General features: G+C 45.1%; 7 protein-coding genes across 7 annotated transcripts; 4 read left to right on the plus strand and 3 right to left on the minus strand.

Annotated features, from left to right (window-relative positions):
* Positions 1-1,004: 1,004 nt before the first annotated feature.
* On the plus strand, positions 1,005-2,918 carry PADG_05811 (uncharacterized protein; the record flags this gene model as incomplete). The annotated part of the gene is made up of 5 exons (XM_010762921.1): positions 1,005-1,109; positions 1,168-1,357; positions 1,408-1,818; positions 1,899-2,084; positions 2,158-2,918. 5 exons carry the CDS (start codon positions 1,005-1,007, stop codon positions 2,916-2,918), a joined length of 1,653 nt encoding a protein of 550 aa, XP_010761223.1.
* Positions 2,919-6,864: 3,946 nt separating this feature from the next.
* On the minus strand, positions 6,865-8,935 carry PADG_05812 (CTP synthase; the record flags this gene model as incomplete). Its single annotated transcript, XM_010762922.1, has 6 exons — positions 6,865-7,776; positions 7,841-7,984; positions 8,071-8,274; positions 8,340-8,616; positions 8,716-8,851; positions 8,911-8,935. 6 exons carry the CDS (start codon positions 8,933-8,935, stop codon positions 6,865-6,867), a joined length of 1,698 nt encoding a protein of 565 aa, XP_010761224.1.
* Positions 8,936-11,344: 2,409 nt separating this feature from the next.
* PADG_05813 (uncharacterized protein) lies at positions 11,345-13,501 on the plus strand (the record flags this gene model as incomplete). Its single annotated transcript, XM_010763119.1, has 5 exons — positions 11,345-11,615; positions 11,815-11,988; positions 12,082-12,975; positions 13,065-13,164; positions 13,243-13,501. The coding sequence occupies 5 exons, from the start codon at positions 11,345-11,347 to the stop codon at positions 13,499-13,501; spliced, it is 1,698 nt and encodes a 565-aa protein (XP_010761421.1).
* A 699-nt stretch (positions 13,502-14,200) lies between these two features.
* On the minus strand, positions 14,201-14,472 carry PADG_11991 (uncharacterized protein; the record flags this gene model as incomplete). Its single annotated transcript, XM_010763282.1, has 2 exons — positions 14,201-14,329; positions 14,368-14,472. 2 exons carry the CDS (start codon positions 14,470-14,472, stop codon positions 14,201-14,203), a joined length of 234 nt encoding a protein of 77 aa, XP_010761584.1.
* A 112-nt stretch (positions 14,473-14,584) lies between these two features.
* PADG_11992 (uncharacterized protein) lies at positions 14,585-15,174 on the minus strand (the record flags this gene model as incomplete). The annotated part of the gene is made up of 2 exons (XM_010763283.1): positions 14,585-14,906; positions 15,128-15,174. The coding sequence occupies 2 exons, from the start codon at positions 15,172-15,174 to the stop codon at positions 14,585-14,587; spliced, it is 369 nt and encodes a 122-aa protein (XP_010761585.1).
* A 217-nt stretch (positions 15,175-15,391) lies between these two features.
* Positions 15,392-19,928, plus strand: PADG_05815 (uncharacterized protein; the record flags this gene model as incomplete). Its single annotated transcript, XM_010762923.1, has 8 exons — positions 15,392-15,662; positions 15,718-15,965; positions 16,035-16,214; positions 16,286-17,246; positions 17,369-17,856; positions 17,968-18,472; positions 18,527-18,727; positions 18,829-19,928. The coding sequence occupies 8 exons, from the start codon at positions 15,392-15,394 to the stop codon at positions 19,926-19,928; spliced, it is 3,954 nt and encodes a 1,317-aa protein (XP_010761225.1).
* Positions 19,929-20,658: 730 nt separating this feature from the next.
* On the plus strand, positions 20,659-22,702 carry PADG_11993 (amidase; the record flags this gene model as incomplete). Its single annotated transcript, XM_010763284.1, has 2 exons — positions 20,659-20,902; positions 21,348-22,702. The coding sequence occupies 2 exons, from the start codon at positions 20,659-20,661 to the stop codon at positions 22,700-22,702; spliced, it is 1,599 nt and encodes a 532-aa protein (XP_010761586.1).
* Between the last annotated feature and the right edge of the window lie 347 nt (positions 22,703-23,049).

Consider the following 23,049-nt stretch of genomic DNA (forward strand, 5'->3'; position numbering starts at 1 on the left):
TTCAGGGGACTGCAGTCCACAATCTTGGGTTCCCAAGTCAGTGCTTCCGATTCCTCATCGAGGGCAGGGATCTATTCTTTCCGCTTTCTGTTACCCTGTCTCCAGGGGACTCCTCCGTATTATCATGAATAATAATATTACTATTGACAGTGACGATCAGGTCCTCAAGCTACCGCACGGGCCCTATCGCATTGTGGTCCGTCTCTTGGTGACTTCTCGCGAATCATGGTTGTTACCAAAATAGCCTGATTATCCCATTACCTGTCGCCGTTGGTTTGATCCCACCTCGAGAGAATGACAAGCCACTGGAGGCTTGGCTGTACACTTCTCGGATTCACCCTGCAGGTGGAGGGGGTAGTCGACCCGGGGGGGATGAAGCAGCCTACCGTGCATCCAGCTCATCCACTTGCCCACTTCAATAGCTGCTCCCAGGACACCATTGCTGGTTTTGAACAACAGCCACTACCTTGCTGATCATCAAGTTCCTGCCCTCCTTTAATATTCTGCCAGTGAACAAATGAAACACGCATTGGACATATTATTTATCTGTTCATCCCCAACCTCCCGTGTTCTAGTTTTCTTTATTCATTTTGAAGACAGCCGCGAGAAAAGCGTTAGGTGGGAACTTTATCTGCATCTACCATTACGTCTTTCTTTCGACAGGCAACAGAGACGCATTTACATTGCCATACCGATATTTCTGAAAAGGTGATCTTGTCACAGCCTTTCTTTTAGTGACCTAGTTTTCGTCGTTTCATATTTTATTGGGAGCTCTTGTCGATAATTCATACCTTATTTTGTCATATTGTTATCTTCAAAGCTACTTTATATCCTGTATCGTCTCCCAACAATCCTTAAAACCCGAATCCTAATTAGACCTTGTCAAAACATTGCGCCACTATTCAGGATCAGATATCCATCTGGGGCTTGACGGCGTATATTTAGAAATTGTTGGTCGTTTAAGACAATTCCATTATAAATTTGGCTTCCGACATCTCAGTAACATGGTGGTCAAACTTGTGGCTAGCAGCCCTCGGGGATGCCAATCTGAGCCTCACAATTACTCTCGCCAATCGACCGGAGGAGATCACTCCCGGGAATCATCGCCCGTATGTTGTGATAATATGTTACTCTTCATAATGATGCGAAACAACTAACAGAATAAAGGATATTATCATGATTCAATCCCGCTGTGCACTTAATATTCCATACCAGCAATACGCTTTAGCATATCTCGACCCGTCCGGGAATGTTCAGTATGAACTCTCTCCATCCATACAGAAGTATCGGGGCGAATTATTTTGTCCCGAGTTTGAAGAACGATTTTTACGACATACAAATCAATCATCATTGGCTGGTGCGTATCCCCAATAAGGTTGAATCGAACGATGTCTTAGTATAATACAGGCCCAAATTCCAAATATCACTCGAAATCAAAGAGGGCTCAATATCTATCTCCCCTGAGTCCCATGCCTCCGCAAAAACGCCAACGACTGGAGGATGCAATAAATGGATTGTCTGTCGGCAATGATGACAAGAAATCCGAAAACCAGCGTGCACATGGCATTTGGATGTCAGTTGGAAATGAGGAAGAGATGCTGGCCTTTTATTCAGAATTCTTCAAGGCCTTCCAGCAGATCAATTGTCGCCAAATTGCAAAAGCATATATCAAGTTCATTGAGCCTCGAAAACAGGCAAAGCACCCATACAATGGTGGAAGGGCTGGTCCAGAAGACACAAGGGACCCTGAGAAAACTAAGCCAGACTGGTGGCCTCCTGGCGTGATTCATAAAGAGCCAGATCATCTGAAAAAGATTCGTGAGAAGCCCCCCCCCCCTCCCCCCCCCCCCCACATCTCTCTTTCCGTTATTTTTCTTTTGGAAGCTTATTAGGGATAGCTCGAGTGAACCTCCTTATTCATATATTTCGGAATTTGCGCAAATCTCATGGTATCACTTCCCAAAAGCTCAAAGCTGCTGGCGCAGAAGCACAGAAACAGTGTAGACCGGGTGAAAAGGCAGCTATTCTGAATGAAATATATCGAGTGAGGGAAATAGAAGAGCGTTATGAACGGGGAGAGATAGGTTAGTCGGGTACACCTCCTCTTAACTCTTATTCGTTTATCCCATCTAATAGTACGCTGCCGCATTTTACCAGATGCCGATCATATAATTTACGTTCCTCAGGAAGAAAAAACGGATCCCGGCACGAGGGAGGGCTCTGAGACAGCGTCTGAATCTGATCAGCAGAGCTACTCTGTAGGCGCTGGCAATTGCCTCCGAGAAACTGCATCAGAGCTTGCGGATGTGAATGAGAATGATGGAAGCTTACAAATCCCGCCTCAGACATTCCCTGAGCAGAACAGGACCGTCCCCATTTTTGCTCACGACAGGAACAGTCTCCTTCCATTATCCATGCCAGTCGCCTTTGAACCGCGAACCCCAAGCGCTTTCTCTCCGATGGGAATTAAACCAGACTATGAAGAATTTACACCTATAGACACAACTCCCAGGTCAAGTGACGGGATACCAAATGGGTCTAACGTCAGCTATCTTCACGGATTGACCCATTCCCCAAACGAAAGCGAATATATGAATCCAAGGAACTTCAGCCCAGAAGCTCAAAGTGGAGGAAATTATGGCTCTTGGTCAGCAATATCTTTCCAACAACCTATATTTAGCCCTGTTGATTATGGAAACGGGGGTGCTGGGATGATACCTCAGCACTATATGCCTCAGTCAGTTCCAGTGATTTTGCCATCGCATGGACTTTTTCCTCTTCGAGAAGTCCACGGAGCAGGGACATATCCTCAGATCGATGGCATACCTGTATTTTCTTCCCCCATTTCGACAGGATCCTTTAGACATCCCCATGTGATGGCTCCGCCGCGTCATCCCGCTGATGAAGCGGGGGAATAAATTAAATAATCTTCTCCCTTAGGTTTGATCCAATAAATTGTCATAACATCTAATTTCCTTGGTAACCCTGGCCTCTTCTTCTGTTTTCTGGAGCCTTCACTGTTAATCTTTCCCCTTCTTTTCTCTACTCTAGGTTTTGTCTGGGTTTCTCCTTTTATTTTCTTGTTTATATGTCTTTATAGCAACTTATCTAGTATCCATCGACAAGCATCGATAGGAACAATTATTAGGAGGCGATCTGCTTTAAGTCAACAAAAAAGGCCCCATGAGACTGGGTTTTTATTTTGCAAATTTGACTCGATTCTCTTTTTTTCTGGTGCCCTCGCTACCGTTTCAATATCTTTTCCTATTTTCTCATTTTATACATGCATTTTCACTGCAACCACCCCCTGCCAAGCTCTCTCGAGGATGAACTCACCATTTCCTCCAAAGATACCATCAGCTTTATATAAATTTCAAGCGAGACGCAAACCAAAAAGTGCAACACAAGGAAAAGAAACATTGTTTGTTGCCTTTCAAATATCTGCTCGTTCCTAGTCCATTCGCGCTTTCGCAAATCGTTTTTTACACTCCTTCGGTGGAATTTCGTTTCCGTCTCAAACTGCGGCTGGCGAGCTCGCTGCAACCGAAAAAAATTATTCGCTAAAAACGCCACAAATTTCTCTCTCTTTTTTTTTTTTTTTTTTTTTTTTGCTTCAATTTTTCTGAATTCGGGAAATTTCAGCCTCCACGCATGTTAGTTTATTTTTGTACGTAGTTTAACAGGCGTAAGCCATAGCTTAGTATGGGGGTAAACACTAATAATGATCTGTGGTTATTAAAAGCTGCGTGAAATTCGTAGAGATTAGTATATAGGAAAGTTCGAAAACCCGTGATTATTTACTAATTGAATTCAATGCTATTCTTGTTTCATAGTTATAGCTTGGAAGCATCACCTCTCGTCAAAATCTAGTGATCAACCTGTGGAGTTTAAAATCACACATCTTGCCTATGATTTAATCAATATAAAGATCATGCAAAAACAAATCTCAATGACTTACAATGTTAAATATTTAACTACCTAAAAGATGGTAGAAGTAGAACTATAAGTATATTACTTTCATCTTTAATAGGAGATTAAAGTTTATAATCTATTTTTTATGACTATTTAGTCTTTAGAAGATAAAAAGAAGCTAGTTTCAAATAATTATAAAGCTGCAAAATAGCTATTATTTTATTTCTTAATATAAAACAATTTTTAAAAATAAAGTAATTTATATAGATTTTGAATGCTATTTCAGTTATTTACTTTGAATTAATAAACTCTTACTATCAGAAAATGAAGATTTAATGTTTAACAGAAAAGGAAATTTTCATAATTATAAAATAATTAGTTAATTTTTTTTATATCTTTCTGTAAAACTTATAAATTTAAAAATATTAAAATAAAATAAAATATAGTATTTACAACTTATTAAAATTATAATAAAATACATAGTTGAATAAGTTTAACTAAATAAAATAAAACTAATTCAACTAAATCTATAAAATCAAAGAAGTCATAACTAGTAATAATAAAGTTTTTATAAGATGATTTATTACTATTGTTAATATCTATTTCTCAATATTATATTAATACCTGCAGATTAAACTCTAAATATTTAAAAGATAACTGAAGTAAAAAAGTAAAGAAATATTTAGTAATAAAGAAGATTGTAAAGAACGCATTGAAATAATTAAAAAAATTTTAAAAAATTTAAGTGATAGTAATAGAGTTATTTAAAAATCAGACATACATGTCATATCAAATGACATCAGATTGATACTTTTGAAACTTATCAGTTAAAGTAGTTGTGGGTCTAATCTCATATATAAATTGCCACTATTTCTATACTAGGCTAGAAATCATATATTGCCATGTTCTAGAATTAATCGCTTATTGATACCTTTATAGGAGTTTGATATAATTTTCTTTATTGCATGAGTATTTTCAACACTAGATTTTCTGAACAATTAACTTTTGTATTATTCAATTTCATATTTATTGACTTGTCATAGTCATTGACTATATACAAATTAAGAAAAAATAATATAAAATAAAAGCATAAATATTTAAGTTAGTATTTTTATTTAAAATGAGCTTTTTATAATCTGCTTAAATCACTATCTCTGTAAAATAAAAAGTTAAAATTTAAATTTAATAATTATATCTATAACAAATTAAGAGAAAACTATGTCTTCACTAAAGTAGAAGATAAGCTATTTTCCTTTATATAATTAAAAGGGATTATTTAGTAATTTTGAATATTTTAAATAAAATCTTTCCACTATATATAAATTGTAAAATATAAAAAACTTAATATGATCTTTAAAAATTTTACATTCTCTGAAAATATTAAAATTATAAACCTTAACTATATTAGAGTAATCATATAACTAAGTAAACCAATGATAAAATTTAATCTTTAAGATTATCATCATAATTAAATGTTAATGTTATTATATACTGATGATCTCATTTTTATATAACAAATTTACAATTTAACTGGTTAGTTAATTGATTAATAGTTAACTAGTTAACTAATTATTAGCCAATTAATTAGAAATTCATATTTATCAATAGTTATAACCACTGGCTCTGTGAACAAGTAGTTGCTTAGTGTTTGATTCAATGAGTGAATATGAAATCTATAATCACAGACAGACTGATGAAGTCGCTAGGGAGGTGCAAGCATGCTAAATCAATACGCTGCCCTTGATTGATATTAGCACTGAGATATCCTAGTAGCTCTGCCTGTTATTCCTATTCAAGATGGCCACTAATTCATTCATTTCTATTTTCCCTTAATATTTCATTGATCTTTGCACCGCCAATTTAGCAAGCGTAAAAAGCCATTGCTTAGCAGCAAAAACGAATGATCCTTAGCTATAAAATCTGGGTGAAATTCATAGAGATTAAAATATATGATGATACTTCGAAAAACCGTTATTATGCACAAATTGGATTCAAACGTTTCATGCTCTTGAGCCTTGGCCCTTATCTCTAATTAATGCATAACTACCCGTTCACTTAACTTTTTCGAGACAATCGTGTATACAACAATCCGATCAGCCTCACTTTCACCCCAAACCATCCAACAGTCCCAGCCCTGATTTCCCCAAAATATCATTTCCCCGGTTGCTTCCCCTCCCCCAATTTGTTAAATTTGGAATTTGAAACAAACAAACAACCTATAAACTTAAGTGCAGATAGACACGCGTCTAACGGGTTGAGGGTAGACGGCAGACGGTAGACGGATCCACAGATCCGCAAGATGCCTGGGCATATATATTCATATCAGTTTTGGTATTTATAAAATTGACCAGAAGACCACCCTTTCTAAATCTGAGGAGCGTGCTTGGGGGTGGCTTAGAAACTAACTATCACTACTGCCTTATGACATGTAAGCACGGACTAACGGAGCTTGAAAGTATGGGTCAAGGTTCATTGCCATTAAACCAACCCTAATCCTAAAACCCTAATCCTAATGCTAACCCTGGGTTGAGATTCAATTATCATGTGAGTAATCTTAGGAGCGGACGTTTATACTAATAGGTTCTAGCACACCCGTGTATTTTAGGAGACGAGTGCGGAGAAGATGACGCGGAAAGGAATCGGATTCATCCCACATTGACAAAATATGTATCAACTGACCAGGCAGACAAAAGCGGTGATTGGAAAATAATTTTGGAACGTTGAAAAATCATTTATTATGAAACACGTTCAACGGCAAAAGGAAATAAACGTGCTATATATATAGATATGCGTTAATACAACATTGCATGTTCCATGTTGCAAAGTACCCAAAACGGCTCACCCCATCATCCCTATCCATAGAAGGAAAAAAAAAGAGCTTAAAAAAAGAAACAGCGTTAAAATTGCACCAGTATAGCCAAGCCATCCAATCTAGAAGTCCTCCGGACAAGTCTATCGGCCTGGAATCAAATTAAGATCCATCTTTTGGTGGCTTAGGTCATATCGATCTTTGTAAGTCTCGCTAATTTCCTCCAGACAGGCAGCGGCAGCGGCAAAGAAGCCCAGGAATGTTTTGCTGGGCGCGAGAACTCGGGAGAGGTACTCTGGATGGAATTGCACGCCAACGTACCATTTGTGATCCCTGAGCTCGACAATTTCCATCCGTTCGCCCTTGTCATCCTTGCCAATGAATGTCAGTCCGGCCTTCTCCAGAGTCTCCACCATCTGGGGATTGACTTCGTAGCGATGTCTATGTCGCTCCCAGATGGCCGGTGTACCTCCGTACAGCTTTCGCAGACGGGACCAGTCCGTGCCAGGCTGGAAGATGGTGGGTCGCTTGCCCAATCGCATCGTACCGCCCATCTTTTCCTTGTTTATTTCTGGCATGTAGACGATGGCTGGATTGGAATGATTCTCGTCGAATTCCTCGCTGCCCGCGTCTATACCGCAAACATTGCGTGCGTATTCAATGACGGCTAGCTGCATGCCTAGACATATACCCAGGTATGGAATGTTATTTGTCCGGGCCCATTTGGCTGCTTTGATCATGCCTTCTGTTCCCCGATGGCCGAAACCGCCGGGGACTAGGATCCCATCTGCCATGCAGACGGCATGCCACGCCTTGTGAAACTCCGCAGGGGAGCACTCCTGTGTCGTCTCTTCTAGATGAGATGCGTCAACCCAGATAAGGTTGATTTTCCGCTTGCAGTGCATAGCCGCATGTTCCAGCGACTTGCTAACACTCATGTAAGAGTCGTGAAGGCTCGTATATTTGCCAACAAGGGCAATAGACACAGTCACCTGTGTATGATCTTGGCTTGAGGCCAGGGACTTCCATTCCGTCCATGTGGTGGTACCCTTTTTCTAGAAGAAGTTTTGGTATCTGAATAGCATCCAGTTGAAGGATACGGTTTATGGTCGAAAGAACACCTTGGTTCTCAAGAAGGACGGGTACGTGGTAGGTTGTTGAGACATTGTGAACAGTGAGGACCTGGTCTCGATCAACCTGACAAGCATTGGCGATTTTGACGATTGTTTGACCTTCGAGCGGTCTCTCGCAGCGGCAAGCAATCTGGTGGGGATAACAATCAGCTAGATAAGGAAGTTGTGAGAGGGGGGGGGGGGGGGGGGGGGGAAGAAAGATATATTGGAATATACCAAGTCTGGGCTGAGCCCTGCGCTCCTGACATCGCTGATCGCCCGCTGGGTGGGCTTTGTCTTTTGCTCGCCGCTACCTGGAGGAATAACGGGAACATAAGAGACATGGATCTGGAGGAAATTACCCTTGCCAGCCCGTCTCTGAAGCTGACGCATGGCTTCAAAGAAGACGCCTGACTCCACGTCTCCGATTGTACCTCCAAGCTGCGAAAATTCGTTTTAGACATTTGAATCACTCGAGCACACGAAGGTCCGGGGACCAGCTTTACCTCAACAATACACACGTGTGGCTCTTCCCCAGATTCATCGACGGGAATTTTAGCCACACGCTCAATCCAGTCTTGAATTGCATCAGTCAAATGGGGCACGATCTGAACCGTTTTGCCCAGATAGTCGCCTCGACGCTCTCGCTCAATAACGTGTAAATAGATCTTTCCGGTTGTTATGTTGTGCTCGTGGCTTAGCGAAATGTTCAGGTAGCGCTCGTAGTTTCCCAGGTCCAGATCAACCTCCCCGCCGTCATCTAACACGTACACCTCTCCATGCCTAGGTTCCTTAGGGTCAACTTTTTATATTTTCTTCCGTTCTGACGCCTCAAGGCAGCGCGGACGAGGGCGAAAAAAAAAAAAGAGAGGGAACACCAACTCGGTAGGGCTCATAGTCCCAGCATCAACATTCATATAAGGGTCTATCTTAATACTAGTCACTCTGAGACCGCGTGTCTTCAAAAGCAAACCAGTGCTGGACGCGATGATGCCCTTGCCTACACCGGAGATGACGCCTGGTGGAATATGAGTCAGACACGGTCGAAAATCAGGGTCAATGAAAACATATTTTTACCTCCCGAAACCAGAATGTACTTCATATTGAGAGTGCTGCTGAGGTGGTATCAACTATCCCAGACTGGCAATGCGCCCCGCTTGGGGGGAGTAGTAACAAAAGACCAAGCAACAAATTTTTTTGTGAGGTTGAAGCTCCGGCGCGGCAGTATTCTGGGAACGGAAAGCGGTGAAGCAGAACGCCCGATTAGCTTAACCGCGTTTGTTGGTCTTGGCGCCATTTTAGCCGCATCTTTGTGGACTTGGCAAAGAACTTGGCGGCTGGGGCCAATGGCGTGTCGATCATCCATCAGATAGCGAGAAAGTTGGGATTGAGAACACCCCGAGTAGATGATCAGATTAGATGAGATTAAAATCAGATTAGATTAGACTGACTGGGTTTTAAGGGTGCGCTGAATTATGCCAGTTTATATATTTTATCCTGGAGGGCACGCGACCCTCATGTTTCCTTATTTGGCTCCCTACAACTTGGTTACAACCGGGTTGGTTGTTCAGTGGCGGCGGCGTAAAGCGGAACTTGTTTTGGAGCCTGCGCACCAGATCATCTTGTCGAGCGAAGTTTGCCCTCACCTGGGATCATCAACGGCCCTTCGTTGATCTTATATATATATATATATATATAGGAGCTTAAGACTATGTACAGAGGCATTGGATAATTCTTTAGCCTCCTCGCGAGTACGAGTTATGAGTTATGAGTCTGCGGAAGTTGAGAAAAGTTCAACTAGTTTATTTGATCAACTCGACCCTAAGATCCAGCCCGCGGGCATTGTTGGTTCGTTATATTAGATAATAACCTTCCTTGCCTGTGCTATCCCACAAATCCGGTGCTTGTTCTGTGTTATTTTTAGCATAGTGACCCCCCCCCCTTCCATCGAAATATCTGGACCAACCATATGGAAAAAAAAAAAAAAAATTGAGTGGCGTGTTTATTTTTTATTTATTTATTTATTTATTTATTTGATTGGGTAACTACGGGCTAAATTCTCGGCATAATGGAGCGCTGTTTTAATCTCTCTTGAAGTTTTCTCAAGTCGTTGCCGTTAATTTTAGCTTCAGGATAATATACGGCCGGGTGAGGACCCTGCGAAGGGTTATCGGCTGCCCATGTTCATGTTCATATGAGTTCATGTGAGCAAAGTCCAACAGAAGGGCGAAACCGGTCGGTTGGGGGGGGCCTCTTTCGGGTGAACTTAACGTCATGATATCTCCCCGATATTCTCTCCAGAGACAAAATCCAGAAGAAACTTTACGTTCGGGAATTCAAAAGTACGTACGCATGCATAAGACGTAGCCGTCCGAATGACTTATGCGCATATCATATTTGCAAGAGACGGGAGTTGCAGAAGACCTAATTAGGTTTCCTCGATCCGTCGAACAGACGATGTGTTGTTGAACAACAGAGATTGGTTTTCTATTATTAGACCGCTCTCTTCACGACGGAGGCCGACTACGTTGTTTCTTCGCAACCACGAAGAAGAACAACAAAACATCAATTAGTTCCACGTGCATGGTGGTCTGTCCCTTGTCGAGGAATATGAGAGAGTGGTCAATATGGATTTCTGCGCCGAAAGATACCTAGAAACGTTGTGGTGTGACGTGCTATCTCAAACACGCATCAAACTCCCCTGTAACTAACTCTCTATCGGCCCATCCGACCCATCACCGACGAAGCTCCCCGTCGTACCATGGAAGTTCTATGAGGCGGAGTAAACCAAAAAACACCCCCACTTTGATCCCTATGTAACCAGTGAATAAACAGTAATTACTTAATTGGACAACCGGCTCTCAATTTCCCTTCCAATAACTACAGCAGAGCAAACCGGCCGGCATCGCTTTATTCATACATTGCTTCCGTGGAACTTGGTGGCAAAAAAACAAAAAAAGGTCTTACTTCCACCCCGTCTAGAAGAATATTAATAGAATTCCGAGATACAGGATATCTATTCTATCAAACCACCATCCCTTGTGCATATATAAATATAGATCCCGAAATTGACCAAAATAAATTGCTGATTGCTGGTGATCGACTGGAATCACAGAAATATATTTCCCCCGTCTACTCCCCTTTCCAAGCACAAATTTCCGACTCTACTTGGCAGAAGCAGGGGGGAATTTGGCTTTGGCTTTCGTCTCCACATCTTCTTCTTGGCTTGTCTTCCATCCTCGCTCTTCTCTCTCCACTTCTTCGGGTGTTCGTGTTCGCAACCTGCGGAACTGACTTTGCCGTCCAATTGCCACATTGCTTGCTTGCGTTATACAGTTATCGCTGCTGCATATATATGAGACCGGGAGTACATTTGAACATAAAAACTACAGGGCAGAACTTTGGGAGAAAATTTCTCTTTTAAAAAAAAAAAAAGAGGGAAAAGCCCACGACAACCCCGCGTCTACGTAGTTTCTTAGCATATTATTTTATATCCACTATCCAATCAACCATGAACTGCCCCTCAAGGACCGACCAGTGCCACGACGAGCACCCGGACTGGAATCAGAACCCAGCCGCGCTCACCTCTGACCTGACCACCCGTGAGGACCTCAATGGCACTGTCAACTCAAGATCATTTAGGAATGGCTTGAGCCAGTCTGATACTCAGTGTCCGGAGGATGCCAAGAACCTCGACAGCTCCCTCGAGAAGCTGCCTCCGTATCTTTCGCTCACCCATACCTCGGGTGCAGATGCGGGTCGTCAACTCTCTCTCAAAGAAGGTATGTAACATCCCTCTTCTCTCTCTCTCTCTCTCTCTCTCTCTTTCTTTCTTTCTTTCTTTTTTTTTTTTTTTTTTTTTTTTTTTTTGATTTATTGTTATTATTGCTTTGCGTATATATCTTATATCGAATCCTGCATTGCTGTTCATTGCCCCCTACAGCCCCCAGATTGATTCGGTTGAATGCGCTGACAGCAAAGATTCAGACACCTTCTCTGCTACCCGCGCTCTGGCTCCTGTGAGCCATAGCACCATCTGCCCTAATGGGGTCTACCGGAAATTCCGCCAGCATCGCGCCTGGGTCTGGTGGACGGTATTGCTTGTTTTCGTTGCATCCTTATCGTTTTATTTTGGAGGTCTAACTTCCTCTCTCGGTAGGTTTTTGGATACAACTCTGGCAATTAGTTTCTCTGCCATTTTGGGACCTTTTTTGGGGAATGCATGACTTACTGGCTGGTATTTCACAGTGTCTAACATGAAATCACGATTGGTGGGTGATCTGCCGATCCGGCGTCTCTCCAGGCGGGGAACTTGTTCGAATGATCCCAGTGGCGCCGGGAGTGACTACAACACTCCGCTGCATGTTGGGGCTCTCGTCATTATTCTTGCGGTTTCATCTCTCGCTTGCTCATTTCCACTCATGGCTGTTAAAGTCCCCTGGTTGCGCATTCCATCGACCTTTCTGTTCATAGTGAGACATTTCGGAACTGGAGTGCTCTTGGCAACAGCTTTTATTCACCTATTGCCAACCGCTTTCGGCTCTCTCAATAACCCATGCCTGCCCTCATTCTGGACCACGGATTATCAGCCAATGCCAGGCGCTATTTCTTTGTTAGCTGTATTCCTCGTCACCATTGTTGAAATGGTCTTCAGTCCCAGCAGACACTGTTGCTCCGGCGGAGCGGACGTCTATACCTCATCGAGATCGAAGGATCACGAAAACACAGCAGTTAAACAGTCCGCCACTAGCGCAAATTGGGATGCGACAAAGCAGGAATCAAATGTAACTACAGATGCCTCCATGCGACGGGATCACCCATTGGTTGGTAATTCTAACAGCATGGGCCGTGAATTGGCCCACATGAATGCTGGCCTAGTGGAGATGGAGCGAATCGAAGCATCTCAGTCGCCTAATGCACCAGCTACCAAGGCAATAGTCGATGAACAGTCAAGCGATGGACAAGTAAGCGAAGATGGCAACTCCATTAAATTGACGCCTCAACAACATCTTAAGAAGGCAGTGATGCAATGTACGCTGCTGGAGATGGGTATCCTGTTCCATAGTGTGTTCATTGGCATGGCTCTGTCTGTATCTGTTGGGGGCCCGTTTATCGTGCTTTTGGTTGCCATTTCCTTCCATCGTATGTTTTCGCCCTTTCCCACCCTTGCTACATGTTCTCCATTCGAGAAATAAGAGCGTGGATGAAAACTAATATGAGATAAAACGCAGAAACATTTGAGGGTCTCGCATTAGGCTCTCGCATCGCCGTGATAAACTGGGGAAAAAACACCGCACAGCCTTGGATCATGGCCTTATTATATGGTTGCACGTATGTGGCGTTTTTTTTTTTTTTTTTTAAATTGATTCCGGAGGGAACTTGACTTGCTGACATCATTATTATGAACAGCACGCCTATCGGTCAGGCTATTGGCCTAGCGACCCACACCCTCTACGATCCAGACTCCGAAGTTGGCCTGGTCATGGTCGGGGTTATGAACGCTATCTCCTCGGGGCTTCTCATCTACTCTTCAATGATCGAACTGCTAGGTGAGGATTTCCTGAGCGATGAAAGCTGGCGCATTCTTCGGGGCAATCGTAGAGTCATCGCCTTTTTCCTTGTCTTCCTGGGCGCGTTTGCCATGAGTCTTGTTGGTGCTTGGGCTTAAGCGCGCCAGTATGGACTAGACTTGGAATTTGGAGGATCCCGAATGGGACAAATTTTTGAGGATATGGTTTTGGTTTCATTAATCATCTATCTCTATTCACCTCGAAGAAACTTGAATGCGTTTCTTTGTGCATTTAATTTTTCCGTTTTTCTTCTTTCGTATTTCCATACCATTACCGTTTCTTCACTTTCTTTTGTTTCTTCTTTTTCCTTTTACTCAAGTGTATAGATGTCGGCTGCAACTTTTGTATCAATTGTATTGGGATATTGGCTGGCCAGGTTCGAGGCCGAGTAATAGAACTGACGCAGCTTCAAGGAGGCCAAGAGAAACACACTTGGCTTTCATATCATTCTTGTCGCGTATTTGCTAGTTCATGCGTTTGCTTGTTAGAAACGATGAGTCAATATACACTGCCCCAAGCATAGGTATCGTTTGGGATATAAATCTTAACATAGATAGGGGAATCTATTTTAGGACGAGATAATCTGAACATGGTCATAGCTTTCGAAAGTGTTCTGTTCCCACTATTGATACTGTACATGTAGGGTAATAGATTGATTGTTGTCGAGCTCCTCTTGACGGTGTGGATACGACAACTTGTGCATTTGATCGGATGACTTAATCCCATTAGACTTAGCCAGCCATAGCCGCCGGCGTCAAACGTTATTTGACAAACAAAGCAAGAGGGTGCCAGTCACCTTACTTATAATAGCCTAGCTTAAAATAAGCGCGTACGGCGGCAAGCTTTCCCGTATTTACGACTTCAACGTTGGACATCCATTGCCTAATCGCATGTGTCTTGTTCATCACGTCGTCGACGGAGGACTGCTGTCCAGCCAAAAGTACAGGAAAATAGTGCAATATACCTTTGCCTTAGCAACGGCTATTTGAGTCGCATACACCTTCCGTCCTGCCGATACAGGCTTCGGATCAACCTCGAGAAACTTGGGCGCTTCGATGACTTGACCCATCTTCGCCAGTGTCTATTCACCATTTCTACTCCGGCATCGAATTCCCCCGCCCAGCGGATCCAGGCGGCCCAAGTACGCCATCGCGTGTCACAAATATTAGCCTACCTTGCCATCATTGCTGATTTTCGCGGTGTTTTCCGGAGTTGCTCGGGGTCTCGATCAGTTCCGCCGTTGCTTCGCTAAGGTCGCTTGTTTTCCGTTTTATACCTTTTCCCGCGAATTGTTGTTCGAGAATGGATGTTGAAGCTATCTGTCGTACGATCTCATGGGACTGACTCCCTTTTATTTTGCGTTGCTTGCAGTTGAGGTTAACACTCCGGAGCCTACTACTACTTCGTTTGTCTACCTGCGTCGTCAACCCGCCTGCAACGATTTGCCTCCGGAACAGTTCTATCTTATCAAAGATCCTACTATCGAAATTCGAAATTGAGAAGCTACGGCATACTTAAAGAGAAATAAGTTTGGCTTCGGAGAATCATTTAAAATAGCGTTACCTCTGGTCTGCCTACAGCAGATCCCTACCAACGACACACCTTTGACAAATATTTTTTTTACATCGCAACCTCCGATGACGATATTATATGAAAGATTCACGTAAAGTACGTCCAAAAGTCAGTTTGTCTGCAAACGTCATGTTCGACCGACCACTCCTTACCTGATATCTTTGATCCACCAATTCCCGAGGCAAACGTTTTTATTCATCTTTAAATTAAACTATCCCCCTCCTCTCCAGGATCCTTATTCCCTCGCGTCCCGGCTTTCCCGCTTCCTGTACCTCTTCCAACTTCTGTTTATTTGGAGGCCCGCCGCAAATCGTCGGCTGATTGATTTCCCCTTTCACTCATGGGATAATTTCTTTCTTTGGCATGATCTAAATGTATGACACAACAGATTTCCTGCCTTCGTAAGGGCAAACAGGATGTCGGCTCCGTCGAGGGGCTCACCGCTGACAGGCGTTACTGATTCCAAACGTGGGGTTGCTGGACCATTTGCTCGGGGTCGCATGTGGAGGGGCAGTTCTGGTCGATCCCAGCCTCCGGGTAGCACTGATGACAGCACACGAGGCGCTAGATCCCGGGGAGCTGGGCGTGGCGGACCCAGAGGTGGCCGTGGTAGGCGGAGCGATATAGCAGGCGGCATCACACATTCGAATGGTACCTCCAACAGGTCAACTGTTGGATATTCCCGAGGTAATGAAAGTAACAAAATAAAATAATCTGTGCCTGAAGCTAAGTCGCAATTTAGGGTCTGAAAAGAAAAACCCACAGGATGGATCACGACTCAGGAATCAGGAGAATGGTGTGAAGTCTCAAGTTTTTAGTCCACGACCTGTGAATGGACAGACATCGCGATCTTTTTCGCCCTTTGGCGCAATCTCCAACACTGGCAGCATTGATCGTTCGAGGGATCCGCGTAGAAAAAATGACAATTTTGGTGAGGGCGGAAGTGCGAAATTCGGCATGCCGCAAGATTACAACAGCCGCTATGAGCAGGTAACATTTTCGATCCACTATCTCTCACACTAGGGATATTTCAAAGCTAATCGGAGATCACAATTACAGTTGAAACTTGACCGTGCTAAGCAGCGTACTCAAGCTATCAGAAGCGGACAGATGGCTGACCCGAACCAACCGGTGTCCCTCAATAGCGCCATTACCCCGACGGGCACCTGCACGGAGATGTGCCCCGAATTCGAACGGGTCGAGCGCATTGTGCAAAAGATGGTTGATAAGAGCGAAAAGGTTTTATACGTTTGCCCTGATGGCCTTGAAAAAGTTTTGTAACCGATTTCTAATAATTCTGTTGTTTCCAGTTTATCGACCCCGAATCAGGCTTATCGCAGACGGTCGAGGACAAAATGCTCAAAAGATTTAGGAGATCTGCCGCTGGCTATGATGAGCAGCTACCTTCGGACATTAGGACTCCGAAGACCCTTCTACAAACGATGAACTACCTCCTGCGACATGTTGTAGAAGATGACGAAACCCTCGCTCTTACCCACAAATTTCTCTGGGATCGAACGCGCTCGATTCGTAACGATCTGTCCATCCAACAAGTCACTCAGGCCCAAGACGTCGAAATTGCTGTCAAGTGTCTTGAACGAATTGCCCGATTTCATATTGTGTCCCTCCATCTCCTCTCTAGTCCAGACAACTCCGAGCCTTTTGATCACCACCAAGAACGGGAACAATTAAACAATACGCTATTATCCTTATTATACTATTACGATGACAACCGAGATCTAATTAAATTTCCAAACGAGGATGAATTCCGGGCTTATTACATCGTGTTTTCTATACACGATCAACGCCCGGATCTCGAATCCAGAGTCCAAAAATGGCCCCGGGAATTGCTACGGTCACCTCGTGTCCAGGTTGCACTTGAGTTGTTTGCTGCTGCAGGCAATACTTGGGAGTACCAGGGTACCTTGGATGCAAAAAGACCAAATGCCATTGCCCAAGGACTCTATTCTCGTTTCTTTCGGCTCATCCAATCTGACAGCGTGCCCTACCTCTTAGCGTGCATCGCAGAAATATACTTTAACCAGGTCCGACAGACCGCAATCCGATCGATATGGAAAGCATATTGTCGACATCCGCTTTCGCAACAAAGCAAAAACCAAGAGTGGACTGTTGACGACCTCACTGAGGTGTTGGCTTTTGATGACAACGATCAAACAATCGAGTTCTGCGAAGAGCAAGATCTACAGCTCGCTACAAACGCTGATGGGCAAATGTATCTGAATTGGGGCCAACGTCCACTTGATTCTGTCGGTGCGTGTTCCCAACAGCCAAATAAGCCCCCTTTAATGCGCTCCTCCCCAACTGTCCAATCTTGACTCATCGATCGTTGTGAACATATAATCTAACTTAATTTAATGCTCAATAACAAATAGCCTTCCGGCCATCATCACAACAAACATTTTCATATGAATATGTCGAATCTAAACGCTGTGGGAGGACCCTGGTGGCGCTTATTCTTGGGATGAACGTTGTACAAGCTGCCAGACGGGGAATGATCGATGAGGCGTTATTGTCACAGTCCTACGCGGTGTCTCAACCAGGATTGGAACTCAAAGATGATGGCGGCGGACTATTTGTCAGCGACGACGAAGACGCACATCAAGTCCGCGATGCAAAGACTCCAAAATCTGAATCTAGGAACGGAATTATGGGAACTTCCAAACCAGTCTTTTCAATTCCTCCAGTCGAAGAGCCTAATCTTGGCTCAGCCAATTTCTCTCAAGGAGGAGCAGGAGGGCCTTTCTCATATAGCGTTCCTTCTACGCAGCAACCATCTTCTCCCTGGCCAGGGACACTATCACCAGCGGCTCCTGTTTTCACTCCACAGGTGCAGTCGCCGTTTTCGGGATTTGGGAAGCCGGTAAGATTTTGTCCTGTAGTGACTAGCAATTTAGTACTAGCCCATCCGCATTTTACTTTACAACTTGGGTTATTTTTTTTTTTAGGTTGCTGACTGTACGGTTGTTTATAGTCTACATTTGGTGCTCCCCAGCAGCAAACTGAGCAGGCAACTTTGACAACCCAATTGGCCACAGGCCTGGGGGTATTCGGACAGCCTTCCCAAAATCCATTTTCGCCATCTGAATCTGCCCCTCAATCTAAACCACCCACCTTCTCGACATTCGGTGCAAATTTAGGATCTTCCTTTGGTTCCAGTTTTGGTTCATCCTCTGGTGTCTCGAAAGACACTCAACAACCTCAAGCCGGGGATTCGACTCCCAGTGGCACAGAATTCAAATTAGGAACGTCAGCAATTTCATTCGGCCAACCGAGTTGTTCCCAGCTTGGAAATGGTAATTCTAGCCAAGGCTTTTCACAGGCTGCTCCTACCCCCTCTATCTCTCCCTACCAGCCGAAAGAAACAACATCCACTGAAAAGCCTCTTGGAGCTTCTGATGGAGCAAAACCTCGCGAACGGTTATTTGGACCTTTCCCAGGCGCTCAGTCAGCCAAACAGCCTAGTACTTTTGGGAAAGGTAATGAATCATATATTTCCTGTAGCGTAGTAATCTTCGGCTGACATATTTTAGGGACGACAACATCGCCGTTCGCGAGTTCTGGGACATTCGGCCAACCAAGCAAAGATACTTCTAGTGCCGAAACAAGCGCTCCTACTGTTACAGCGCCTATGTTCTCAACTTCGGGGCTTCCAAGTTTCAAACAAGATCAACCGGCAACCACTGTATCGAATATATTCTCGTCGCCTTTCTCCGCATCCGTGGAGTCGTCTGGTAAGTTATGGTTTGGCTCTTTTACATTTTTTGATTATGCTCTGTCTTGAATGATTAGAAAGTTTCTAAAATTTTGCGTTGGTTCTAATCGTGTCCTGTAGCTTTTAAAACACCGGCACCCCAATTTGGGTTTGCTAATTCTGTCAACAAACCCCAAGAGCCAAATCCGGGGGGGGCTGATGATGACCAAAAAGCTGCAGAGCTGAGGGCGGCAGAGCAGGAAGCGGCAAAATGGGAGACTGTCGAGGAGAAGAAACGAGAAGAAGAAATGGAAGCTAGGCGGATAGAATCTGAGAAAAGGGAGGCTGCTCGACGTGAAATTGAGCGGGAGTGTGAGCGAAGACGAGCCGCGGCTGAAGAGGCTGCTAGACTTGAACGGCTAGAAAGAGCTAGGAAGGAAGAAGAAGAATTGCAACGTGCCAAACGACTAGAGGAAGAGAGAATCAAGACTGCCAAACGGGAAGCCACCCTGCAGGAAATGGCTAGACGACAGGAGGCAGAGTTGCGTGCGTCACAGCTAGAAATCGAGAGGAGGGAAGCCGCCGAACGCGAGATCGTGCGCGAAGAAGCTGCCAGAAGGGAATTAATAGAACAGGAGATTGCAAAACGAAAAGCAGATTTTGCCGAAGAGGAAGATGAAGGGGTTAAAGAGCAGTACATAGCGAACGGAAGGATGTCCGAAGGCATACTCACTGTCGAAGAGCTCCTCAGCTTAAATCGTTCCAGTACGAAACCGAAACTCCCACCACCTCCTGCCACCAGCAAACCCTTAATCGACGAAGACGAACTCCTCTTCTCCGCTGCTCGCTTGGCTGCTAGTGACCTCGCCAATGGGAAACACTTATGGGCTGATATCCCTGGCTTTCAGAAATCATTGTCCATGTCCATGTCGACGCCCATGTCCACACCTATGTCTCCTGCCTCCACTTCTCGTTTCAGTCGATCCAGCACCGGACCCGAAAGCTCGAGGGCCCCGAACAGCTCACATATCCTCGTTAATGGATACGACGTGGCACTTGCCCCTGAAACTCGGCTTGGCCTTGGCCGTACGTTGTCCCGCACTGAGCAGAGAATCCGCCAAACGGGCGCAAAGGGGTTGGCGTCTCTGCCCATTGCCTCATCTGCTGCTAGCAGCAAGTTATCGAATGGGAAGGTTCGGAAAAACAAGCATAAACGGCAGAAACGTGGGGAGTCGTCTTGATGACGATGGAATATTAACGTACTTGCAAAAGAATGCTATATATGTGTTTATTCTCTTGAACTTGAGCGTTGTCTTTGTCTGACGTGCAAATATATCCTTGGCCTACATAGTGTGCACTGGTTTGGCGTTTTATTGAGGTGATTTTTGAAGTTGTATGTACTGTACTTTGTCTCCACATCTTTCGGGGTTTTCATCATCTAGGTTAGCGGACATGGATGGAATGGGAATGCAATGTCTTGGATGCATTTTCTCTTTTGAATTCAGAATTCCATTGCTCTAGGGTTTAGATGGCGCGCTCGAGACGTTTTCACTATCTTTTAACTTTTTTCTTTTTTTTACGAGACGATAAGCTGAATGGGCAAGTACATGTCGGAATTTGGATTATATCCATGTTTGCTAATATATATACCCTTGTTGCTACGAAAATGGCACCGGATTGTGTTAAAGAGTTATACCCCCTTTTTTATCACAAATATTAAGGCGCTGCAAGTTAACAGAGTCGTCACATGACTACACCGAACAGCGGTTTTGTGGGCATATGGAATATCAAACTCAAGTCTCTCTCTCTCTCTCTCTTAGATTAGATTATTATCTACGAAACTATGTAACCTAAAAGTACAATATCCCCACCCACTTTTTCATTTCTCTAGCTCTCCATTTCTTCCCCTCCTCTCCCCCTTTCCACCCGCAAAGTGCCGTGAGCTTCGGATGCTCCAATCCACAATCGAGGATGCGAATCGCCACCCTTCAACTGTCACCTCGCCTGGGCGATGTGCCAGGGAATATCAGTCGTGCAAACGCACTGGTGGATATTTTGGAGAAGAGGTTGGTGAAGTTCAAGGGCGAAACTGTGAGAGGAGGGGGTAGGGGTAGTGTCAACGTTGCCGCTGGCGCTGCTGCTGCTGCTGCTGCTGCTGGTGCTGGTGCCGGTGGGCTGCTGGATGTATTGGTTTTGCCGGAGATGGCATTCAGTGGTGAGGTCTTGCTTTGGAATTTCTATCTTTATTTTATTTTTATTTATTTATTTATTTATTTATTTATTTATTATTATTATATTGCTGCATTTGTTGATGTTCAATTTTTTGTTGTATTTTGTGGGGATGGAAGGTTGCTGGTCTGATCGCGCATATCATATCTGTGGGATGGGATAGGGGGATCTAAGGGAATTTAAGGGAATATCTTTCAATTTTGATTGATTGCTTGGGCATGATTCGTATACTTTTTTATTTTTATTTTATCTTTCATTCATTCTATACCAAGTCCTTCTGCAGTGCAAACAGTGTGACAGTCATCTATTAAGATATCTCCTCCCCCTTTTCCTTCTATATACCCATCATACAAGTCACACTTCCCCTAGAGTGCACTGTATTGCCGTGGCTTTACATGCAAGAAGAAACATCTACTAACTCGCCCATCCAGGCTACAACTTCCCGTCCCTGGAGGCCATCCGGCCATATCTCGAGTCATCAGAATCTGGGCCAACAGCCCAATGGGCCCGAAGCACGGCGCGCCGTCTCGGATGCGTCGTGTGTGTGGGATATCCTGAGCTTGCAGGGGCGGGAAGGAATTCCCACTCAGCGTCGTCGACATCACCAGAGCCATCAGCAGTAGAAAAGAAGCAGCAGCATAGTGACGGATTGCCACCAAAGGGCGGGAACGGCACTGCTACTTCCCGTGTCGATGATAATAAAACTGAAATCAAAATTCAACCTCCTGGCCACCAAGGCAGGACCAAATCTACAGAAGGGGGGCACAAAAGGGCCGTCACCGCAGCCTCGTCCCCCGAAGATGATGACGACGACGATGCTACCGGCACCACGAACAACAACGACCCACCCCGCTTCAACTCCGCCCTCATCGTCTCCGCCACCGGCTCAACGCTCTCCAACTACCAAAAGCGCTTCCTCTACTACACGGATGAACCGTGGGCATCCGAGGGACGGAACGGAAAGGGATTCCTCAACCTCCGTCTCCCCTCCACTGCCCCCGACGCTCCACCACCAACCCCGAACTCCAGCACCACGCCCACGCCCACGCCCACGCCCACGCCCACCGCCATCGGCATCTGCATGGACATCAACCCCTACAAATTCCTCGCCCCCTGGACCAGCTACGAATTCGCCACGCACGTCCTGGCGTGCGGCGCCCGCCTCGTGCTTCTGCCCATGGCCTGGCTGACGCAGCTGGGGCCGGCGGAGTTGACAGGGGGCGGTGGCGTGGAGGGGATGCCGGATATGGAGACGTTTCGGTACTGGGTTTCAAGGTTTTGGCCTCTTCTTGAGCGGGGGGAGGGGGAGGGGGAAGGGGAAGGGGAGGTTATTGTTGTCTTTGCTAATAGGGTCGGGGTTGAGAGTGGTGGGATGAAGATTGGGGAGGATGGGGATGGGGTGGCGAGGTATGCGGGGAGCAGCTGTGTGGTGGGGTTTAGGCGGCGGGGGGGAAGGAGGAGGGGCAGGGGCAGGGGCAGGGGCAGGGGCAGGGGCAGGGGCAGGAGCAGGAGCAGGAGCAGGAGCAGCAGCAGGAGCAGGAGCAGCAGCAGGAGGAGGGGGAGGAGGAGGAGGGGAGAGGTCGATGGGGAGCAAGGGAGCAGTGATGGGGGTTCTCTGTCGGGTGGAGAAGTGGGGGTGCGGGTGGGGAAGAAGGGAGCGGTAGATGAGGCGGAAATCGCAGTGTGGGAGATGCTGGGACGCGCGGAGGAGGGGGTATGTCTTGCTGATACGGAGTTGGAGCCGAAGATGTTGTTTCGAGTTAGTTGGGATGGAGGAAGAGGATGAGGGGATGCGATGTTTTAAGACGTTTGCTACGTGTGGTTTTTCCTTCAGGCGGGGCTGGATGAAAATCTACTGTTGGAATACTGGATTTACAGTGCGATGGTAATTTCACTTGAGGGACGGGAGTATAGGAATCATAGTATGCAAGGATGCACAACTGATACCTCCATGACCTAGCCCATTGGATATCGTCTGCGGACAAAAATGAATTTCATCAATGATGTAATGATGTAATGATGTAGGACGGAAGGAAATGCTCTACGCTCCCGACGCACCCTCCTCGGGCCGAATATCACACCAACCACAACTCCCAAAACCCACCCCTGGGGGCCCAGGCCCCAAACACACAC

This window comes from Paracoccidioides brasiliensis (assembly GCF_000150735.1).
Source record: "Paracoccidioides brasiliensis Pb18 unplaced genomic scaffold supercont2.7, whole genome shotgun sequence".
In the NCBI taxonomy this organism is placed as follows: Eukaryota; Fungi; Ascomycota; class Eurotiomycetes; order Onygenales; family Ajellomycetaceae; genus Paracoccidioides; species Paracoccidioides brasiliensis.